This window comes from Coenobita brevimanus, chromosome 52, assembly GCF_032717465.1.
Source record: "Coenobita brevimanus isolate Jiangsu-jjx chromosome 52, ASM3271746v2, whole genome shotgun sequence".
Classification (NCBI taxonomy): Eukaryota; Metazoa; Arthropoda; class Malacostraca; order Decapoda; family Coenobitidae; genus Coenobita; species Coenobita brevimanus.
Genome location: NC_137005.1, coordinates 2,431,987 through 2,455,679, shown reverse-complemented (window position 1 = coordinate 2,455,679; position 23,693 = coordinate 2,431,987). Strand labels below are relative to the sequence as shown.

Genomic DNA, 23,693 nt, shown 5'->3' with positions numbered 1-23,693 from the left:
TACTAGATGTGGCTCCAGTGTGCTTGTTTGCATTTTTTTTCCTTGAGAATGATGCAGTCTCAATACGTTGTTCGAGATTCTATATATATATATATATATATATATATATATATATATATTAATTATGATGCAGTGCTTATGTGAATGTCTGTAGCATTTTTTTTTGTTAGTTTGATAAAAGTATATCGACCAGATACTGCGGTAATTCGTTTTCTTTTCTTCCCCCCCCCCCCCCGGAGATTTTAGCCCCCTCTGAGGGAAAGGGGGATTTGTTCGAACTCCTCGCATGTCGCCCGGATCAGGTCATGTGGTGTTCAGAAGATAAAACATATATATTAAAATATGCAGAAACTCGGAGTGCAGTGTCCTACTCGTGTTTTCTCATTAGACTGCATTATATAACGTGCCCTAGTGGCAGGTGGTGCTGACGATCAGCATCATCTACTCACTTGATGCAGCGATGCCTACCTCATCCATTACCTTTATTATTCTATTTCTGTGTCTGCCATTGTCTCTTCCTATTTTCTCCCATTCTTATTGCCACTTTTTATTACTCATTTTTTTTTTTTTTTGCCACTTCAGGTGACTCTACATTGAGTGACAAGCCTAATCATTTCCTGTAACTCAAGAAGCCATTCACAACGCTGGGTGGTAACCATATAACCAAAAAAAAACGGAGTGAAATGGAGCCTGCTATTGTGGCCCTAAAAACTGAGCGAAGAGACGGAAATGAGGTGTCCAACTGGGAACCAAACTTCCAAACTCTTCCCCCCACCCCGTTGTGGTGAGGGGCTGTCTGCAGGGGAACATTGGTTCACTGCACGGGAGGGCCCTGCAGGGGCGGTTGCTTGCTTGCGGTTGATCGGTTTGCTTGGCCAAACAGATAAAGGTTACTCATAAACAGCAAGAATATTGCGTGCCCTGATGAAATAGCTTTACCGGTATATAATTATGACATGACTTCCGCTGCCCCAGTGCACCGGTGCTTTATGTACCTTAGCTAGTACCGAATTTTTTACCTCCACTGGACTCAAAGATTTCAAGGTATCTTCGTGCACTTCGGTGGTTTGTATGAGGAACTCCTAAAATCCAATCGTACCAACGAATAATATTTCCTACCTCTTCAAATTTTGGGTTGTGTCACTGTCAGTAAGGGCTGGAAGGAAGTGTAAATTGTTAAGAATAAGTAAATATATATTTCTTAAGGTTTTGGTCATATTTCAAAGGTAGGTTTGGTAATAAAAAGGAAGTGTCTATGTTCCTCAGTAACTGAAAAGACTGAAGCCAGAGTGCTGAAGTTCTGAAACCAACCTGACTGTTGCCTGCTACTTCTGCCTTACCTTTCTTCCTTGAGTTTTTTTTTCTTTTCTTTTTTTAATTCTTTTTCTTTTTCTTTCTTTCTTATGCCATGTGAAGTCTTGGGTAAACACATCCTTAACTAAAAGAGAGTGGTTGGATGGTGGCAGATTGAAAACATGACTGGTGAAGAGTTGCAGGTAATTTCTGAGACCTTTCTCGTTCTCTGGATTGTCGAGCATGTGCATTAATTATGTACTGTTTATAAAATACACAAGCTGGTAGACGACGAAGGCCAGCTCCACGCGGACCAGGCAGCTGTGACTAAAGCTCCCATCACATGTAGTAAACACACCAGCCACCCTACAGTACCTGACACTGCATGTGCTGTGTAAATGTGTACAGATAAAGTGGGCAAGAAAGAATGCACAAATTTACAAGTATGCACAAATTGTACAGGTATAGGAATACCGACCTACCAGGTGAAGTATATGGTAAAGTGGTGATTAGATGAGCTGGGGTGTACAGACTACAGACCCACACTAGGGAAGAACAGGGTAGGTTTAGGCGTGGCAGGAAATGGCTGAATAAGTTGTTCGCAATGAAAAGCATATGCGAATCTGTTAAAGAAAATGGAGGGACCTGTGCAGTATATACAGAACCAGTAGAGAGACCTGGACAGAGCAAATGACAGCAGATCAAGAGGCATTATTGACAACTATTACATATTACAGAGTGGGTGGGAAACTTTAAAGTACAGCGAAGAGCTTTCATCAGATAAGAAAAGCTCATGTATAGGTAGGAAGGGGGACAGGGGAGTAATTTAAGGCAGGGTGTTGTCAAGGATGTGTCATGTTTTAATTGGCTTTTCATTTATTTGGTTAATAGGCTAATGAGGGTCGTAGTAATAGGGAAAATGACATGTATATCCGATAATGATGAGGATATTGGAAAGCAAGTAAGTAGTTGCAATGACGATGATGATGATGATGATGGTGATGATAACGATTCTGGTGGTCGTCGTGATGATAGTGAAAATGATAATGATGGTGGTGATGATAATGATGATAATACTTCTGCAGGGAATTCATGATCACCACAGCACGTCGTTGGACTCCCGGGTTCACGAATTTAGTGTGTGTGGTGGTGGAGGATCCAGGCGGGCATCGGACCAAGCTGAGGTTCTTGGTGAGGAAGGGAGAACAGGAGAGACTCCGCTACCAACCCACTTACCCTGATCCCATTGTGTCGGCGGCCTCACTTGACATGCCACCTGGTTGGTTAGCTTTGATCTTAGTTTTAACTCTCTGTCTGTCTGTATGTATGTATGTCCCCACCCCACCCACACACACACACAAGTACCATGAACGGAGAACGTGTTGAATGCTGTACATGAGTAGACACGATAGTACTGAAGCATATGTAAGTAGGTGGATGACGAAATCAGTGTCTCAGTATCCATGTTGAAGGGAGGCAAGGGTGTGTGATGTCCCCATGAGTTTTCACGTAGATAAGGGTTAAGTTATGGTTGTTAAGTGTGATGTGATGATGAATGGAAAAAGACGACTTGGTGAAGGAGTTTAACTATCTTAGAAAAATAACAGAAGAGAGAGAGAGAGAAATCTGCGAAGAAAGTTGCGAAAAGAGTGGCACAGTCATCACTTGTTTTATCCACATTTACTCTCAAACACTTGTTCCCCATTCCGTCCCTCCACTTCCTAAATATTTCCTCCGCCTCCCTTTCATTCTCTGCAGTCAACATCAATTCATCAGCATATAACATCCCCCATGGGAGTACATTTCTGATGGCATCTGTCTTTTTGTATTCCACTGAGCTACGTGAAATAAGATGCAGAAGGACGAAAATTTAGATCACGTTAAGGTAAAAGCATTATAATCACAAAGGATTATTATGGAAAAGGATGTATGGCCATAGTATTATCTTGTTCTGTCACTGAGCTAGCCTACGTGAAATAAACTGCAAGAGGAAATAAAGGGATAAGGGCCCTGAAGTGGGTGCTGCCCCAACCCTCCACACCTTCACTGGTCCCAACAATGGGCAAGGGTCTCGGGCTCCTCCCTCGCATTGGTCTCCCCTGCAGGGTTTTCAGGCTTCGTCACATGCGGGAAAATCTGAAAGTAGCACTGGAGAACCAACGGCAACCCTCCCACCCACCACGCCCCCTGCTGGTGGTGGCAATGGTGTTGGTGACGGCACTACTGCTGCTGGCCTGGCAGTGCGGCGGGAGGATGAAGGCATGGGTGAAAATGGTGTCTGAGTGGTAGCAGGAGTCGATGAACTGGTTTTGGAGCACCGTGATGGGAGTGTGCCTGGCACCGGTGATTCTGATAGTCAAGAATTTACCTCGGCTTAAAATTGCCACTCCTCCCTCTTGAATGTTGAGGTATAATAATAGAATACGATGCAAGTCATGAAAAAGTTAATTGAAAAAGATAGAAAACCACTGCATTGTTTTTTTTTTTTCGTCAGTGAGATATATGAAACAAGTAAAAAAAGGATGAAGATTTGTGTCAGGTTGAAGTGAATGAACTATAGGATCTTGTACTCGTTTACCTTTTTCTTTTCTTTTTCTTTCTTCTCTTGCTTTCTTTTCTTTTCTTTGTTTTTTTCGTTTCTTTTTTTCTTTTTGCCTCTCACGCCTCCTCTCACCGCCAAGCTCACTCGCAGGGATGAACAGTGGCTGGTGCTACGAAAGCCTTGATGCGAGATGGGGAGCTAAGTGTGAAGGCTGCATGAAGACTATATGAACGTATGCATGTGACTTTCTTTATGTATGGGTGTGAATCTGTGCTATGGCCTGAGTAGAGAAAGTCAAGAGTTAGAGCAGTGAAATAGGATTACGAAGGAATGTATATGAAGTGTATCGAGTGTACAGGATAAACTCTGATCGCAAAAGATATGAATTAAGGATGTTTGTTGATAAAGGGGAGGGCAGAGAGTAGCCTAAGATGGTGAGGTGAATGGATAGAATGCATGTAGATAGGAAGGAGAAAAGGGTGCATGTGAGACTGATGGTGAGAGGAGGTGTGGTGGGACAAGAAGATAGGTGGGTGTGGTAAATAAGTTGAAGGGGAAATGATGTTAATAAGCTGATGAGGCAAAGGAATTGAGAGATGATCATGTTGGCTGGACGAATTATACACAGAGGACCACATGACACTGATTTAGTACCCATTTTTTTACTTGATAATTGAAACTATCTGGCAGATGCTTGTGAAACGTATCTCTAAAGAAAAAAGTGTAGGTGTTTGGGTTTGTGAGGTGAAGCCAGGATTCCAGAGGCTTGAATGATGTGTTGATGAGTGTCCTTTTCACTGGGCACGCTGCTGATAGTCCTCCTACTTTCATTCTTTCTCATTCCTAGCTTCTGGATCTTACCTCATTCCATCCCTAGGTGGTAAAACAAGATCAGAATGACGATAGTGATGATATATAGACAAATTTGCTGTATGTACCAGCAGAATATATGAATATGTTCTGGAGTGTTCTAATTCTTTGGTTTAATCTAATCTTATATCTGTCCCTGGTGTGATGTCAGCTGTTCTCCTTTTCCTGCATGGTCTAAAGTGTTCTTTTCCTATGGTGTGATAATTTCTGTTTTTTCTTGCTGAGACCTGCATTGCTGTCCTCTGGTGTGGTGTATATGAGTACTGCACTACACAATGATCTTTCCTTCCTATTAGCTGCTGGTCCTTCTCTGGTGTGTTATCATTTCTTTATCTTTTCTTGTTGTGGTCTGGTGTGATGAAGATGAGAACCAGATAACTTTAAGCTACCCCTCCTTTCACTCTACGTCGCATTTTCTCTCTCCTTTGTGTATTACAGAAAACAAGCGACTCTGCGGTAATCTGTATCTACCGTGGAACCAAACCGGCGTATTACAGTTGCATGTGGATGGACAGGTGGCAGGCAAGGAAGTCCACCGCAGCCTCAGCATCTCCCTCGCCAAGCCCACCTGCGGAGTCTTCATCCATACAGACAAGTATGTGTACAAGCCGGGCCAGAAGGTGCAGTTCCGCATCCTCACCATCGAGGAAGTCACCCTCCGCATTTATAAGGAGAACGTAAGTGTTCTCAGCCCCTCACTGGGCGCTGGTTCCACTCGGAGTTATGGGTAAATTGTTAAAGAAATCGGGATATGAAAAAAAAACATATTACATTCAGATTTGGAGGTACAAGTAGATGAGTAATATTAATTTACAATAGGGTTTCAACATTATTATAGAATGAGGCATGGAATATTGTAGGTTTGAAAAATATAAAAGAGTTGTCGAAACGTCATTTGCTAAACGTTAAAGATATTCCTGATCACGTTGGTGTTTCTCTTCATATTAAGACTACGCTGCCCCTATGGAGAATCAGCTGCAGCGGTATTATGGAACATGTACTGGGAAGGTCACCCAAACTGAGATTTTGCGAATGTAGTACTGATATGTTTATGCTGCAGGTGAAGATGATAATTATTTTCTCGTCTCTTGGCCATATTCCGCCTTTATATCTCGATTATCTTAACTGTATCTCCCAGCTTTTCACGCACGACATATACCACATCACTCTCATACACACCCTGCTCCTCTCAGGCACTCTTTACAAGGATTGTATACTCTGGAAAACACTCTTGGCAAACTCTGTGCACAGTCCAGCACATAACCACAGCGTCACACACTCAGCGATCCTCTCTACAGTCTCTCGATGGTCTAGAAATCTCTCAGTAATCATTTTAACACACACACACACACACACACATACACACACACACACACACAGTACTCCTCTCAGACATTTTCTACAAGCACTCAAGGCCTTAGATATCGCTTTATGCACACTCTTTGCTCACAGACTTAGTGCATGAGCAGTGTTTATGAAAGAATGTGTTGAGATGCCTTTGACTTGGGACTTTACTGTTTGCTTTACCAGAAATAATCCTGTTAATGATACGTGAATACCCACAGTTAGGCTGATATTAAGAATGTTTTTGCCCTTCCATGAACATCACTTAAATTGGGGATTGTAAACGTACACGGGTCATGAGACTGTACTGTACATTATTTATACTTATATTCAGGATGGTCCTTACATACCTATCTATCTATATACCTAGGCTGCCTACCCCAAGGAAAGGTAGGTAGCCGAGACAGGACGACACACTCTCCATTTACTCATCCATTCAAACACATTCATTTACATCTTAGCCCCAAGGGGAGAACGGACAGATCCTTACCGCACCACACCGCACAAGGGTCAACTGCGCAATGCAATCAGTGACATCCGCAGCAGGGCCCGACAGCAGAACTGGTTTACCCCTGCCACATCATAACAGACCCATCCCCTTACCCGCACCTGACCTGACTAGCTGATCAGACCAAATGCGGGTGAATATCCCCTCAGAGCTGCGTCATCACTTATTCATTCACAATTTCTCTCCATTTATTTCTGTCACGCACAGCCACTCTTCCTTGCTCAACAGACATCCCTCTCGCATCCAGCGCTCTCTTCACACTGTCCATCCATCCTATTCGTGGTCTTCCTCTCAGCCTTACACCTCTCACATCAGATCTAGTTATCTTTTTCACCAATCGCTCATTATCCATTCTCTCCATATGCCCAAACCATCGCAACACCCTCTGCTCAACTCTACCAGCCATCTCCCGAACAACTCCAGTCCTCCTTCGCACTTCATCATTTCGCACCCGATCCATACGCGTCAGTCCACACATACTCCTCAGACACCTCATCTCCATTACATTCAAACTTTTCCTCTCTGCTACACCCATATTCCATGTTTCAGCCCCATATAATGCAGTCGGTACCACAACACCCTCATACAGCCTTCTCTTTACATCCATTCTAAGCGAACGACATTTAAACACTTTTTTCATTCCTCCCAGCACCTTTCCTACTTCATTTATTCTAAACTTCACTTCTGCATCTATTCTTCCATCCACAGCAACATGTGACGCTAGATATTTAAAACAATCTACCTCCTCAAGCAACTCACCATTCAAAACTATATTCATCCCCCTACCATCTATCAACCTCGTACACTTCATCACTTTACTCTTATTCTCATTTACTTTCAAATTCCTCCTTTCACACACTCTTCCAAACTCCTCTACCAACTGTCTCAATCTCTCCTCTGAATCAGTCACCAGTGCAGTATCATCTGCAAACAGCAGCTGCTTCAGATTCCAGTCTCCACCATCAACATTTACCAGACTCAGACCACCTAAAACTCTTGCATTCACCTCCCTTACAACACCATCCATGTAAATATTAAACAACCAAGGCGACATCACACCGCTCCACTTAAAACTCACCTGGTGGTATCTTCGTGTGTGGGGACGGCTCAGTGTGCTGGTGTGGGCGTGAGTGTGGCAGCGGGAGTAAGAAGTGAATAGATGATGCAGGATAGATACTGATATCGCTGTGCTGGTGAGGGCGTGGGTGTGACAGTAGTAGTAGGAAATGAATAAATAATGCAGGATAGATAATGATAACGCTGTGCTGGTGAGGGCGTGGGTGTGACAGTAGTAGTAGGAAATGAATAAATAATGCAGGATAGATAATGACAACTCTGTGCTGGTGAGGGCGTGGGTTTGATAGTGGTAGTAAGAAATAACTAATGCGAGATAGATGCTGATAACGCTGACCGAGCCGTCCCCAAAACACACGAAAAATCCTCCAGCAGAGTAGAGGAGGAGCGCTATATCTGGACAGCCCTATATTTTGCACACACTAGGCTCCTTTTTTACGTGGCAGTATGAAAACATTTTTATTTATATTTTTAGGCTGCCTGAGCGATTGTAACTGATGTATTTTAATCCTTCTCTTCCACCTTCCTCCCCATACACCTCTTCTTTCTCTTCCTCTTCCTCCTCCTCCTCCTCCTCCTCTCCACTTTGCCTTCCTTCACTTTTCTTATTTCTGTTCCTCATCTGTCTCTCACTTCTTACTTAACTCCCTCTCCATTCCTCCTCCCTTTCTTCCCTTGTCCCACACATTCTCCCTCTCTCTTCTCATTCCTCTCTCCCGTTCTTTTCCTGCCCCTTCCCTCTCCCTTCCTTGCCCCCCCCTCTCTCTTCCTCTCCCTCTCCCTTCCGTCTCCCCTTCCCTCTCTCTCATCCTCTCCGTTTCCATTCCCCTCTTCCTCTCCCTCTCCTGTTTTTCTTTCTTTCTCTTTCCTCTTCCTCCCCCTCTTCCTCTCTTTCCCATTGTCCGTCTCCCTTTCCCTCTCTCTCTTCCTCTCCTTCTCCTGTTTCTTTCCCTCTCCTTCTTCCTCTCCCTCCTCGTCTCCCTCTCCTTCTTCCTCTCCCTCCTCGTCTCCCTCTTCTTCTCCCTTTCCTGTTCCTTTCCCATTTTTCTCTACCTTTCCCCACTCCTTCTTCCTCTCCCTCCTCGTCTCCCTTCCTCTCCCTCTTCCTCTCCCTCTCCTGTTTCTTTCCATCTTTTCTCTACCTTTCCCTCTCCTTCTTCCTCTCCCTCCTCGTTTCCCTCTTCCTCTCCCTGTCCTCTCCCTCATCAGTACCCGGAGGTATGGGTGACATCGCCTACAGGCCTGCGAATCGCTCAGTGGCTGGATGTGGCCAACACTATGGGTCTAGTTCACCTTGATATACAATTAGACGAGGAGCCAGAAAAGGTAAGAGAATTAATGGAAAATACGTATAAATATTTAGGAACCAGAGAAAGGTAAGAAGATTAATGGGAAACACGTAAGCTATAAATATCTAGGAATCAGGAAAAAGTAAGAAAAAGCATACAGACATTATCCAAGAGCTAGAAATGGTAAGGAAATCAGGGAAAACATAACTTGAAGTCAGAAAAGGTGGAGACTCATGGAAATATATAGATTCATTAGCCATTTTCTTCTGTTTTCCTCCCGTATATTTTATCCCATCTCTCAGTCTATAGGGTGGGTACACAAAAGAGGCGATACGTTATTCGTTGTATTTTCATTTTATTTCCTTTTTTGCTCTTGTAATATTTTCATTTCATTTTTTGCTCATTTTATTTTCACTTTATATCCTTTTTGGCTCTTTTTATTTTCGTTTTGTTTCCCTTTTTTGTTCATTTTGTTTCATTTTATTTCCTTTTTTTTTTACTCTTTAATTTCACTGTATTTCCTTTTTTGCTATTTTCAGTATATTTTTCATTTTCTGCTCTTATTATTATTATTATTACTATCATTTGCTTTTAATTTTCTGCTCATTTTATTTTCATTTTATTTCCGTTTCTTCTCATTTTATTGCATTTTTACCTTAATTTCATCCCTCCATCTACAGGGCGAGTACACAGTTCACGTACAGAAGTCGGGCTACTGTTCCGACCAGCGCTACACTCGCAGGTTCAAGGTGGACGATTACGAGCTGCCCCGCTACGAGGTCACACTCACCCCGCCCCAGAACGCCCTCGCCAAAGACCCCTCCTACCCATTCACCGTCTGTGCCACGTGAGTTCCTTCGTACCAGTGTTGCTTGTGGCTTGTTGAGTGAGTGGCTGTGTGTGTGTGTGTGTGTGTGTGTGTGTGTGTGTGTGTGTGTGTGTGTGTGTACGTTTACAATTTTTCATTGCTTAGTGCTGTTATCTTTTACTGGGCATATTTTCTTTATTTGCTTTTGTATAACCAACGTCAGTATAAGTTTGGCCGTGTGCCTTTTCAATAAGAATAGGACCTGCAAACCTTGTATCTCCCCTCCCGTATGGATCGGTATGTGGAAATGCTTGGACATTTATTTGGAAAGACTGGAGGTCATAGACAGTGGGAGAGACAGACTGAGGAAGGCAGTTCTCGACTTGACCCGTTGCACAGAAGAAAGACTGAGAGTAGAGTACCAGTTGATTATGGCATTAGACAATATGACCTCTGTATAAATGACGAAAAGCTACTATATCTCATCTTATCTCCACAACAAGATAACAGAAGCTATAGACGCGTTCTTGGTATCTCAGTCTTTCACTATAGGGAAGAAAAGCAGCTGAAAATGGGCAAAAATAGCTAATGTGTCCGAGATGCAAGAGCTGACAGAAAATTGGTGAGAATGTGTAACCTGAGAGTGTCTGTGTGCTCACTGTATGGAAGAGGGATGCACACTGAGATATTAAAAAAGAACTGACCGAAGTTGAAGAGAGAGCTACACCATCGCAACCTTTCTTTTCAGGTACACATTTGGCCAGCCAGTGTCGGGAATCTTGACGCTGGAAATAAGAAATCCCAGTTGTCGCATCGCCGTGAAGAAAACCGAAAAAGTAAGTATCGCAAAGGCTCAGCCAATAACATCGTCACACTTCAGGATTTATGGATAATGAAGGGAGACTCATGCACTTAGACTGCAATTGTTTGGCTTAGCAAGATATCGTAAGGTTTTGACATAGGTTTGAGGCAGTGAAGAGCAGCCACAGTACTTATCACAGTCACTGTTTGTCTATTTCTTGCTCAGTCTTCGTCTTTGATTCCATAGTTTACCCATCAGGAGTGGAATCATGATATAGTTTCACATCATTCCAATATTTTATGTAAATCTGTTGTACACACACACACACACACACACACACACACACACACACACACACACACACACACACACACACACACACACACACACACACACACACACACACACACACACACACACACACACACACACACACACACACACACACACACACACACACACACACACACACACACACACACACACACACACACACACACACACACACACACACACACACACACACACACACACACACACACACACACACACACACACACACACACACACACACACACACACACACACACACACACACACACACACACACACACACACACACACACACACACACACACACACACACACACACACACACACACACACACACACACACACACACACACACACACACACACACACACACACACACACACACACACACACACACACACACACACACACACACACACACACACACACACACACACACACACACACACACACACACACACACACACACACACACACACACACACACACACACACACACACACACACACACACACACACACACACACACACACACACACACACACACACACACACACACACACACACACACACACACACACACACACACACACACACACACACACACACACACACACACACACACACACACACACACACACACACACACACACACACACACACACACACACACACACACACACACACACACACACACACACACACACACACACACACACACACACACACACACACACACACACACACACACACACACACACACACACACACACACACACACACACACACACACACACACACACACACACACACATTTTTAATCAGTCAATCAATCAATCAATCAATCACTCTATCTATAATATACAGTATACATGGTCACCGCTAGCTGCTGTTATAATGTGGTACCTGAAAACAAGAGAAAGACGTCCTGTCCACTTGCATTCAGTGTTTCATTTGCCGCACATACAGCTAATTGTGTGGACCAGATTTAAGTAATTGAAGCCATCCACAACCATTCCCTACTGCCATTCACTTCTTGCATGTTATATTTCACTAACAAAGCGACAGTTCCCAATGATCCACTTCGTTTTGCTATTGTACCCCCCCCCCCTCTCTCTCACCCGGATGCTCGCGTCTTTCTAGTATAATATATTTTTCAAACCATTTTTTTTTCACCTCCCTGGCTTCCCTTCTCTCCTGACCACCTCTGTTTCTGATTTGCACATCTTTTTTTATCGATCCCTGATCTTCAGTTCTTTCCGCAAGGCCATAACATTTTAATACACCCTAGTCGACCTTCTCCAGTAAACCACTTTTCTTTCCATGTCTCCCTCATACAGCGCCATTTCTCGCCATGTAAAATAATCTTCCCTGACATATAGCTAGACTCAAGCACACCCATTTTCGAGCGCTTGATGCCTTTTTTGATGTTCTGTTCGTCTACGTACTGTATGTGAATTAATGTGAATTTTGCAGTTCAGCTTAGTCCTCTTTGCCAGGACAGAGCTTTGGTATTTCTGTTGGGATTTCTAGGTGGGTAGCATCTCTAGGAGAGGCTCTGTCCTAGCAGAAAGGTCCTGAATCTCCCGCATCCAGCACTTTTTTTTTTTTTTTATGCAAGGAAGAAGGAACCAAAGGCCAGAGTCCGCAAACAGTTTGTACCTGTTTTAATTTTCAACCTACCCATTAGTACCTGAACTCACAAAGTAATGTTGTAGGTGGATTGAATGTTATTTTCATATCCTTTGAGGCTTTCCACACAAATCACAACAGGTCAAGATAGATCAAAGGACGCCTGCTTCTTCTTAAAAGAATTCCCATCCTGACGTTGGCAGTGACACAGCTGATGTTTTCTGTGGAGCGGAAGTTAAACTAAGTGCAAAAGCCAGCCAGGTACTTCCCAACATTTACCGTAAACTGTTAGGAAACAAGAAGTCTGAGATCAGTAGTAAGATTTGCAACAATGTGTGAGCCTTAACTTGGACTCTATTTACATGTGACTGACTTTCTGCCTCAGAGTGTTGATTGTACGGCTACTTAACAAGCGTGTAAACACTTTTTACTGTCATGTTGGTACATCTTATGGTCAATGGAAGCCATCTCAACACACAGATTAAAAAAAAAAATGAGATGAACCGATATCAGGGGAAGAAGAGGATCACGAGAAAATTGAATCAGATCTTTTATTCAGCTACTTGGATCATCAGTAAGGCCGAGGAACCCTCATCAGGCGTAGATTTATCCCGATAAATGGCGGAGAATGACTTCCAAGACTAAAGACTACTTGAGAGTAGAGAGTGCCGCCGCCTAGGGAAGTGAGCCAACGCAACCGCTTGTATATAATCCATATCAAAGTAGACAAAATGTGAGTTACGTAGCACAAAGCTAGAAAAATAGCACAGTTAGTTACTTGTACCTACTGTGGCACTTTTCCAACATCACACTGCCATTTTTTTTTTTTTTTTTTATTTCTCGCTACATCAGATCATCTTACGGTTTCTGATAAAATTTTTGCTGCAGTTTCAGTTTTCAGGTGTTTTAAAATAACATTTTCACTGTAATGACTGTAAGTACTTTGAAGGTAACTGTAGTTTTTTTATTTTATTTCAATTATACGGGGAATAATTACTGAACATATTCCCTCGACTCAGTTCCAGGGGAAATTTATCCTCCCGTCCCCCCCCCCCAGGGATCTACGCCCACGAGCACGTAGTAATTTTTCGGTCCATGCCCCGGGGATACCCTCAAGAGAGAGGATTCTTTAGATATATAGTCATGATTGTAATGATAACTTCAGGCGTAAAAAATGGCGCTAGACCTCAAGAATTAAAACCAGAATCCTCCTGACAGATACATGGATGCCTTGACGTGGAGTTGGATGCAAACGAGGTGAACAAGAACGACTGCCGGCACCTCAACCACTTGTCTGTCACCGCCACTGTGGTTGAAGATGGCACAGGGACCTCCATTGATGCCTCAGTCAGAGTCGCCTTGCACAGGCACGCCATCACCTTCAGCACTGTGCACCAGGACCACTACATGACACCATACCTGCCCTACACCATCAAGGTAGGGCTGGGTGGGGAATTAAGGATCAGCTGTCCAGGTATATTTGAGGGGAGAGGGATGCCTTCATGTGGTGGCATGGATATAACTGGGTGGCTCCACTGCCTGGTTATACAAACGTTCCACATTTCTCTCCCTATCCCTCAAAAGGATGATGGTGGGCTACAGGAGGAGGACAGCTTCAGCATGCAGTTCGCAGGGTTCACGATCCAGTTGAAACTGGGGCTACAACAATAACAACAGCAACAACAACTACTGTTACTACTACTTATGCAATTACTATTACAAAAACCAAGGTGCCTGGGAGGGATGCCTTTACGTGGGAGCACCGATATATCAGCTGCCTGGCCATAATACAGTATAAACGTCCCTCAACTCCCTCCCTGTCCCCCAAAGCACAAGGAAAGAACAACTTCATCCTGCAGTCCACCGGGTTCACACTCATACGAACCTGTTATTGTTACTGGCACTAAGATAAATGAGACGTGCCACGAGTCAGTCAAACTATCACACACATATATTCTTTTTAAAAGTTTGTACCTTTTACCTGACAAAGTCAGAGGAGGGTGTTGTTATCACTGGGATCAATAGGTGTCCGTCCGTAAAGTTGGGCGGCAGGGCGGCCATAGAGATTTCGTTTCCAGGCCAGAACTCAGAAACTATCCACAACAGAGTCATGAAATTTCACATAGTTATGTGTCTTAGAGTGAACTGGTTCCTTTTGATAGGAAGAATGCTGTGTCGTAAGTAGTTTTTTGAAAAAAAAAAAAAAAAAAAGCTTCCAGAGATTTCAAAGCGACCTGCACAAGGAATCTGAAGGGCGCAGGTTATGTCCTCAAGGCGCTGTCCTTACGCCCACTTTAAAATAAAAGATTGTGGGGGAGGGGGAGGGCCGCTATGCGCTTGGTTAGGTGTGCAGGGAGGTGTGGGGGTATATGCTTGATCAGGTGGAGGGTTGAAACAGCGTAGCGTTATCTGTTTCCGTATCTCAAAATCTCTTCCACTTAGTGACGTATAGTTTATCATTCTTGCTACCTCCAGGCGATTTTTTTTTTTTTTAAGCCTGAGAGAGAGAGAGAGAGAGAGAGAGAGAGAGAGAGAGAGAGAGAGAGAGAGAGTTTCCATTAACGACCAGCAGTAGAAAGAACAAAATAAATCATCAGACTGAAGGGATTAAGCTTAGATGTACCCCTGTCAGGCCTGTAAATCCTCTGCATGCCTAAAAAAGGAGTACCGTATATTACATCTCTTGTAGTTGCACTGTTTTTAGTATTGTACTGCAGCTAACGCCAGATGATATTATACTCCTGAGACTGAGACACAGGGACTTGAGCTGATGCTGTCACCATTAACCCTCTCGCGGTAGGAAATGGCGGTCCTGCCCTATTTTCCTGGCGGCTTCGGCTAGAGAGCTTGGTAGGCGGGGAGGAGCCATCTTGTTTTATATCCTATATTCTGCTCATGGCACTGGATATCATAGCCATAGTCCTGTCTGTAATAAACAACCCTGAAAGCACCATTAGGTTTATTGCTGCTTGCTGTCCTTTGTACTGCTTTGTACTCCTTTTGTCGCGGCAAAGCCATTCAGCATGTTGTTTAGTATCATTCCATGCTTTATGGTATTTGTTATAATTATCAGCATTGAATGCACATTTAATTTATATAGTTCAGCAGAGGGAAACCATCGGCACATGTGACAAGAATAAATAAATAAATATATATATATATATATATATATATATATATATATATATATATATATATATATATATATATATATATATATATATATATAAATATATATATATATATATATATATATATATATATATATATATATATATATATATATATATATATATATATATATATATATCAACTTTCGTGGACAGGTCCGTGCAGAGCGACCTGACAAGAGTCCTGCAGTTGGAGAGCCAGTGGAGATTTGTTTTGGGATGATTTGTACCAACGTCACCACTGGGCAAGACGGCACCTTTACTGCCTCCGTACCCTACGATGAAGATATAGATACAATTCAGGTGCACCGATGAGTGAAGTTGCCTAGTCTCTTGCCAGCCATGCTTGAATGGCAGAGACAATGGCATCATCATTTATTCGAACCGGAGTAAAATTTTTAAATGAGTATTTTTAAGGTTGTATGATAGGGCACTGCAAAGAATCTTCTTTTCCATCTTGTGTAAAAAATGTACAATTTCAAGAAAATTATTAATGAGATAAAGTATGGTAAACTAAAGTCCTTAGGCAATCTGTTCCTCTGCAGATTTCTTTTCACTCCCTTGATCTTGACTATTGGCCCATATCATTCACATTTGAACTTTACCTGGATATAGTCAGTAGCTACCAGTCTATCAGGTAGCAAAGTTTCTACGCATGGGCTTGAAAAGTTAGACCGTCGACAGATAAAGACAGATGGTAAGACATGCGATCCAAAGAATTAACTACCTGTTACACAGGAGGTAATACCAGATAATTATATTATCAGGTGAAATCTCTGACCTGCTGGAGCCGGATGGACAAATATGAACACATCATCCCTGTCAAACGGTACTTCTCGCCCACCAACTCCTCCATCGTTATCGTGGCACCTGACAACGGCTTGGCCTGCGCCCCACACACCCCGGAGCTGCGCCAGCTTCGCCTGCGTTTTGTCCACTACAACATGACGAGTGGGAAGCTGCATCTCCAGGTACTGCTTGCATCACAGTCTTAGATATTTATGAGAAGTGGAGATGCGTTTTATTTATGAGCAGGGGAGAAGCTGTTTATTTATGCGCAGAGGAGAAGCTGTTTATTTATGAGTATGCGAGAAGCTGTCTATTTAACAGCAGTAGAGAAGCTGTCTATTTATGATGGGTTAGGTACCATTGTTAAATACACTGGTCCCATCGATAATTGATTAGCCGACCCCTGGATTAACCAACCACCTTACCGACCTCCCAATTAACCAACCACCTAATTGACTCCCCAGTTAACCAACCAACCTCCTAACCAACCCCAATTAACCAACCATCAAACCGATCCCCAATTAACCAACCTGTCAACCAACCCCAAGTTAACCAACCACCTTACCGACCCCCAATTAACCAACCACCTAACCGACCTCCAATTAACCAACCACCTTACCGACCCCCAATTAACCAACCACCTTACCGACCCCCAATTAACCAAGCACCTAACCGACCCCCAATTAACCAACCACCTAACCGACCTCCAATTAACCAACCACCTAACCGACCTCCAATTAACCAACCACCTAACCGACCCCCAATTACCCAACCACCTAACCGACCTCCAATTAACCAACCACCTAACCGACCTCCAATTAACCAACCACCGAGCCAACCTCCTACTTACATTCAGCAGCACTAGTCTGCGTGGTGTGCTACTTACTCTTGGTTAGAAATCTCTCTCTCTCTCTCTCTCTGATTAATTTTCCCTATTTTCCATTGTGAATTTGCAACTTTTATCTTTATTAAGACTGAGTACTTATGCCTTCTGCAGCGAGTAAAGTGAAGAGAAAGTGTGTGGGACTCAGTATTTAACAGTCATTAAGGTTGCTAAAGAAAACCTACTCTATTGCTTATATTGCTAGCACTATACTGTATATCATTTAATTACTGTGTTGGTCTCTCTCTCTCTCTCTCTTTCAGACTGTGGGACGTGGGATGATCATGTTCGTGCAGTGGATGAGTTTCGACCACAGTGACATGAAGGACCTGAACCTGCCTAACCTCCTGAAGCCTCTCCCGCCACTGCCAGACCTATACGTGCGTGGGGAGCAAGACATCTACCTCCAAATAGCCCACCACACCACGCCCATCATCAGGGTGAGTTTAGGACACAGTCAAAAAGCGTGATATTTGCCCCTTCAATCCGGTGGCCCCATTTTTACTTCACTGTTGCTATACTCTTTTCACCTAACTTGACCAGGATTATCGTCCTTTTGCAGCTTATTTCACGTGGCTTCGTGATAGACAAACAGCACTGCGGCTCTACCTCTTTTCCATAGCAGGTTTCCAGGACTAGCATCAGATTCTAATCATAATTTGATGTTACAACTCGACATTCAAGAGGAAACAATGGCAAATTTAGGCCAAGTTAAAGTGAAAAGAGTATATCTCCATCGACTTTAACTTACTCGAAGCTTCCTGACACGGAGGGGTTAGACAGAGGCTTCATGAACTCCTTTAGTGGTAGAAGGCTTCCCAAAATTGAAATAAAATCATCTGTTGGTAGTGGGTAAAAATGAAAAACCACGTCACCAGATGCAGAGGGTTGACGATCATTGCGTGGTGGGTGCCTGAGCAAATGACAAAGTTAAAATCACCAAGTCCTTCTAACTTCCTATGGTTATCATTTCAGTACATCCATTTCCCCTGCCCCTCCAGTTTCATTTTTCACTGTTCATACTCATCCCGTAAAATCATCATCATCATCATCATCATCATCAGCTTTAAGGCCTTTATTCCCACGGCTCTACCCTCATCATTCCCATTCATCACTTTTATAATATTCCTTCTCTATGATCCTTAGTTCCCTTCCATTTGTTATTATTTTCTCACTTTTATCCCTTACATTCACACACGTTTCCACACTCTTTCCAAAACAGCTTTCTATTGCCAGTAATTTGATATGTTGGAGCAGTATATATAAAACAGAGTAATGCAGAGTCGTTGTATGCATCATAAAAGGCAAAATAACACAACCATCATCTCACTTCAAAAGGAACGTAATGGTCATGGTCTGCCCTTGATGTAGGTCTTATTTTGGACTGATATGGCGGGTTGAAGTCTCCTGTGAGTGGCTGGACAGAGCTATGGGATGAAGAAATAGTTTATGAATCGTAACTTCTTTCATGACAGGTTATTTATCTGAAGTGAAGCCCCTTTTCTTTTCTCTCATGGCGTGCAGGGATCTAAATACAGTATACTTGTAAATTCTGCTAAAAAGCGTGTCCTCAGTAGCCACACAAGGTACAGTCATCCCCTGAGTTGCGCGTCTAAAGCATTCCCTCGGGGTTATGGATCTGTGTTTAGAGGCCCATTGAAAACCATTATATAAGAGCTAATGTGTTATTTTCGTTATTCTCATCTCCAGCCTGACCTTTTTCCCACATAAGACCCTTGTATGGCCAAATATTTTTACTGATATACTTTCCAAAGACACACCCTAGTATCCAGAGGCAGAACAGAAGTAAGACAATGGTATTAGGAAGGCATAAAGCAACATATTATGCGCTCACCTTCACAAGACAATGACGGCTGGTTCGGTGCTGAGGGGGAGTGGGAGGGTGCAAGGGAGGGCGAAGATTTGAGGCAGGGACTGGCCGCTAGCTTCACTTCAATTTCAGTAGGCGGTGGAGGTGGCAAGAGACTCCTGAAACCCATTGGATGTGACTTTTGAGTAGTCCTGTGCAACGGGTATTGGTTGGTCCCGGATTTTTTTGCTGGGGACAGGAATGTGGAACTGGCTGTGGCAGTGGCAGGACATTGGCTGTGATAAATCTCTGGAGCTAGTTATTATGCTGTGGGCAGAGATTCTCTCTCGCTCTGAGTGCTACATGGTCAATCCCCCCAATGAATTCATCGTAGGTATTTGTTGTAACTGTTAAGCAGCCCTTGATTTCATCAACGGATTGAAGAAGGTTGCCCAAGTCCATCTGCGATGGCAGCTCGTCTGCCTTGATGAAGTCCTCTGCACTCATGGAAGACCCCAGATCCAAAAGTCTGTCAATATTCTGCCATGTTATTTCCACAAAAACTTCCCCTGGTATTTTCTACGTTTCCTCTGTCGTCATTGCCAAAGTAATGATGATAGGAGTCAGAGCTCCAAATGGGTAAACATGTGGTAGGATTTTTGTCACCCATGTGTAATCGCCTTCACATTCACATCCTTTCAAGCCTTAAAGTTAAAAATAAATTCCAGAAATCCTTAAGGGTATGCACTGGTCTGTTTCTTTATGCCTGATTGCTGCTCAAGTCCGCTTTGATTTCATACCAGTCTTCGTCCTCGATTACCTCCAATACCACCGTTCTTTCCGCGGCCCGGGGCATTCTCTCCTAATTGGTCTTAAAAGAGAGCAAATAAATAAAAATCTCTTTGCGCTGAAATTATCTCTTCATCCAGTGCAATGGTTCTTAAACTTTTTCGTCCCTGATACCCACACGCTCAACTCCATGTCAACCTGATATCCTCTCTTAAATGTTATTACTCTTTCACTTTCAATTTCCTGTAAAGGAGAAAGAATGGCTATGAAGAATTGCCATGGGCTACACGAAATGTTCATTTTTTTTAGGATGCCTTTATGGATACTCCCAAGAACCCATTTCGATACCTGCCGGGAGTATCAAGGCACTACTTAACATTTGCTCTTGGGGCTGTATCTTGGAGGTGATGTTGGGTGGTAATAATATCACCTCTACTGATGGATGACAATCAACTAGGTAAGCCGGGCATCCCGGAGAGCTAACCATGACTAGATCAACTCTGAACGATGAATTTCACCTCTTTCAAAAGTCCTCAGCTGATGGGACAAATATGTCGCCAAACCATCTCGTAGGGATCCTTGCTGTGTCCTAACGTTCCGAGATGAAATCCCACTCAGTCCCAAGCTGCTCCAGACGCACCCCTAAGAAGCAACTGGGGTCTGGAAAATTGGTGTATGATAATGGGCTTGAACTTGCACTCGCAAGGTGGATTTGTATAAAGCAAGATGAGTTGCTCCTTGCTGGCCTTGAAGCCTGCTGACTACCTTTTTTCCTGTGTTAGATGGGTAGAGGAAGGCCAGCCCAGTCTTATCCCTGTTGAACAGCTCAACAGTTTTATAGCCACCTTCCTTTACAACTTCCCTGAACATGGAAGAAAGATGGCGGCAAGTACGTCATCTGCTGGAGAGGCTTCATCCCAAAATCCACCATGGTGAAGCCCACGTTGCTTCACAAACCGGCTCAACCACGCCTTACTGGAATGGAACTCACGAGCTGGCTCCACTCACATCACCTCAAACACTTAAGCATAAATTTCCTATATTTTCTCACACAACTGCTGTGTAGTCACAGGGAGGCTTCACACTGCATACTAACGAACTTCATTAAGATCCCACACTTCACTAGCACATGATCAAGCAGTACTGTTCTCTCCACACCCTGCGACCCAATGCAAATAGCAAATTTAGACTCGTCATAACTCTTGTGAAAGGCAGGTACTGTTGACTCGTTCATAATTAATGCCCTGATAATGTCCGTCACCTTCTCATGGTTGTCCAAACAAAAGAGTATTTCCTTCTTCGAGCTAAAGGAAAGAGGTGCTCACTTGTTGCAAGAATGTCCTGCCAGCGTCTGTATTACTGTCAGTTCATGGGCAGCAGTAAAACAAATTGCTCACACCCCCGAAAAAGAAAAGGCACTGAATGCACGCGATGATTTCCGTGGCCAGGATCACTAACGAGGGCAATGTGTGGAAACAGGAACGCTACGCCGTGGGTGCTGTGCATTATGGGTTGAGACTCATAAGCCATACGCCACCACGAACCAAATCTGAAAGGGCAGTGAGGTTTTGGGTCCTACTAGCTCTGCACGCAATTAAAAAAAACGTACATACTGGTTAAGGATCACATTGTCACCACGTATAATGGGACCGATTCACGATAGACCTGCGCAAGTTGAGGGATGACTGTAGTTGCTGCTGGTTTGGCTGCTTTCATCATGTGTTGGAGTATGAGTCTGGTAAAGTATATGAATGCACAGAAAATGGTAAATTGTTAACTTGGCCCTTTTGCCTTTGTTTCGAGACATTTTACATCATGCTGCGGAGACCCTTAGTGTGCAATAATACTTATATTTGTGGTACATATTATATTCAAGATACTTAGCTCTTGCTATGCTGCAGATCCCGTTCCATGAATTTTTAGCAATGTTTTTACACGTCATTAGGTGTCCAGTTGGGTATTTGTGAAATTTTCAAGCATTACTTTCTTACGCAGTGAATTTGTACTCTAAATGTGAAGAATGAAGCAGAATGCCTCAGAATCTGTAATGTGTGTTTTGCAGAGATTATAGAGTGAACAGCATGAGAGGGTGGTGTATCGCAATACTAAGAGAATGAACTGCATGAGAGTGTGTCTTGTTGCAGGTGGTGGCGTGGTACATCCGTGACGATGGGGAGGTGGTGTCGACGTCACGGATGTTGGAACTGGCTGCCTGTCCCAACTCCATCTCCTTCAGTCTCACCGCTGCCGCACCCCTCCCCACGCCAGGAGCCCCCGCCACCCTCCACCTGGCCACTGCACCACTCTCGCTCTGTAGTGTCGGTGAGTTGCACGCCACTGTTCCTGTTGCTGTCACCATTTGCCAAGATTTTCAGGATTATGTGTGAATTTTGTGTCTTCATTTACTTGTACGGGTATGAAAATTTACCTCAATTACATCGACAGTAATGGCTGTTTGGGTGTAGCTACATTATTTCCTTAATATGCACAAGTAAATACGTTCAGCCATGAGCAAAAGTTCGCCGACACTTCCCTGCCTGTTGTGGTGATGGAGGGTGTTATATGAAAGATTTTATGTGATAGCAATATGAAGCACACAGCAGAAGAATATGAGGAGGAGGGATACTCTGCGTCGTTTAAAGAGGAATGGGAAATATGGAACGCAGGACACAATAATGGCAGAGGATTGTCGGCGAACCTTTGCTTATGACTGTACTTGTGGCTCCTTACGGTGTGCCAAATTATGCATCAACCCGATGTTATGAAGAGGAGAATGTATTTGCGATAACTTCTGAAACTAATTTGATGGAACTCTTTGTCCATGTAACTGATGGGACAAAAAACATGATTGACAAGAGAGACACTGTACGATACTCCTTTTCCTTTTAATTTGACCTAAAATTGTTATATCTTCATTTTGAAATCTGAACTGTAACAGGAGATTAGCACTAGAATTTACTAATCATGAAGCAGTGCTATAGGAATGGATGTAGAGCATAGCACTGTCTTTTTCTGCCACTGAGCTAAGTGAAATAACCTACAAAAGGGTGAAAATCTGGGCCAATTTAAGATGAAAGAACTGTAGCATTTTTTCTCGTTTCCCAGGCGTGGTGGACAAGAGTGTACAACTTATGGCACCGAAGGGACTGGATAAACTAAGCCTGGATCAAGTGTACAAGTTGCTGGACCAGTATTCCCAACCACCGCCCATTAGCCAGCAGGAAGAGCGAGAAAACACTCAGCTGTACTGCAAAGTCAAGATGAATGAGAAAGGTATTGGTGGTGATGGCGGGGATTCAGTGCCTAACAGACTTTACCGGTTCAGTCTGTCTATCCAGCTGTTTATTCGGAGATGTTTAGTTTCAGTGAGTTAGTTCAGGTTAGAAAAAGCTTCAATGCTTGTAGAATGTATTGAATTTAAAAAGACAAATTACCAAAAGACACATAAAATATTGAAATGAAATCAAAAGTAGTACGAGGAGAGAGTGTGTGAATCTTTTTTTTCTTTTTCTTTTTCGTTTTGCCTTGAGCAAAAAGGCTGAAATTTACGTTACAAAGAATAGGAAGTTGTATACAAGATTCATGGATTTAGTAAAAGCTTTTGATGGTAGGTAGACCTGCACTGTTGAGGAGCATTAACGGGAGTATTTTTTCGCTGACATTTACAAAGTATTGTGTAAAATGCTTAAAAAAGATCTACTGACAAAGGTGGTAATTACTAGATTTATTTGAAGGACTTTGTACAACACTGGTATTT

General features: G+C 43.2%; 1 protein-coding gene across 1 annotated transcript in view; it reads left to right on the top strand.

Moving 5' to 3' along the window:
• The window catches only part of LOC145400437 (pregnancy zone protein-like), a 53,054-nt gene that overhangs the window by 5,492 nt on the left and 23,869 nt on the right, over window positions 1–23,693 (top strand). The window contains exons 3-13 of the mRNA XM_080272951.1: window positions 2,379–2,576; window positions 3,399–3,558; window positions 5,203–5,382; window positions 8,841–8,957; window positions 9,601–9,767; window positions 10,477–10,564; window positions 13,714–13,932; window positions 16,433–16,636; window positions 17,601–17,777; window positions 22,081–22,258; window positions 23,042–23,209. Of these exons, the coding sequence (XP_080129077.1) occupies window positions 2,379–2,576; window positions 3,399–3,558; window positions 5,203–5,382; window positions 8,841–8,957; window positions 9,601–9,767; window positions 10,477–10,564; window positions 13,714–13,932; window positions 16,433–16,636; window positions 17,601–17,777; window positions 22,081–22,258; window positions 23,042–23,209 (1,856 nt within the window). The remainder of the gene's footprint in view (window positions 1–2,378; window positions 2,577–3,398; window positions 3,559–5,202; window positions 5,383–8,840; window positions 8,958–9,600; window positions 9,768–10,476; window positions 10,565–13,713; window positions 13,933–16,432; window positions 16,637–17,600; window positions 17,778–22,080; window positions 22,259–23,041; window positions 23,210–23,693) is intronic.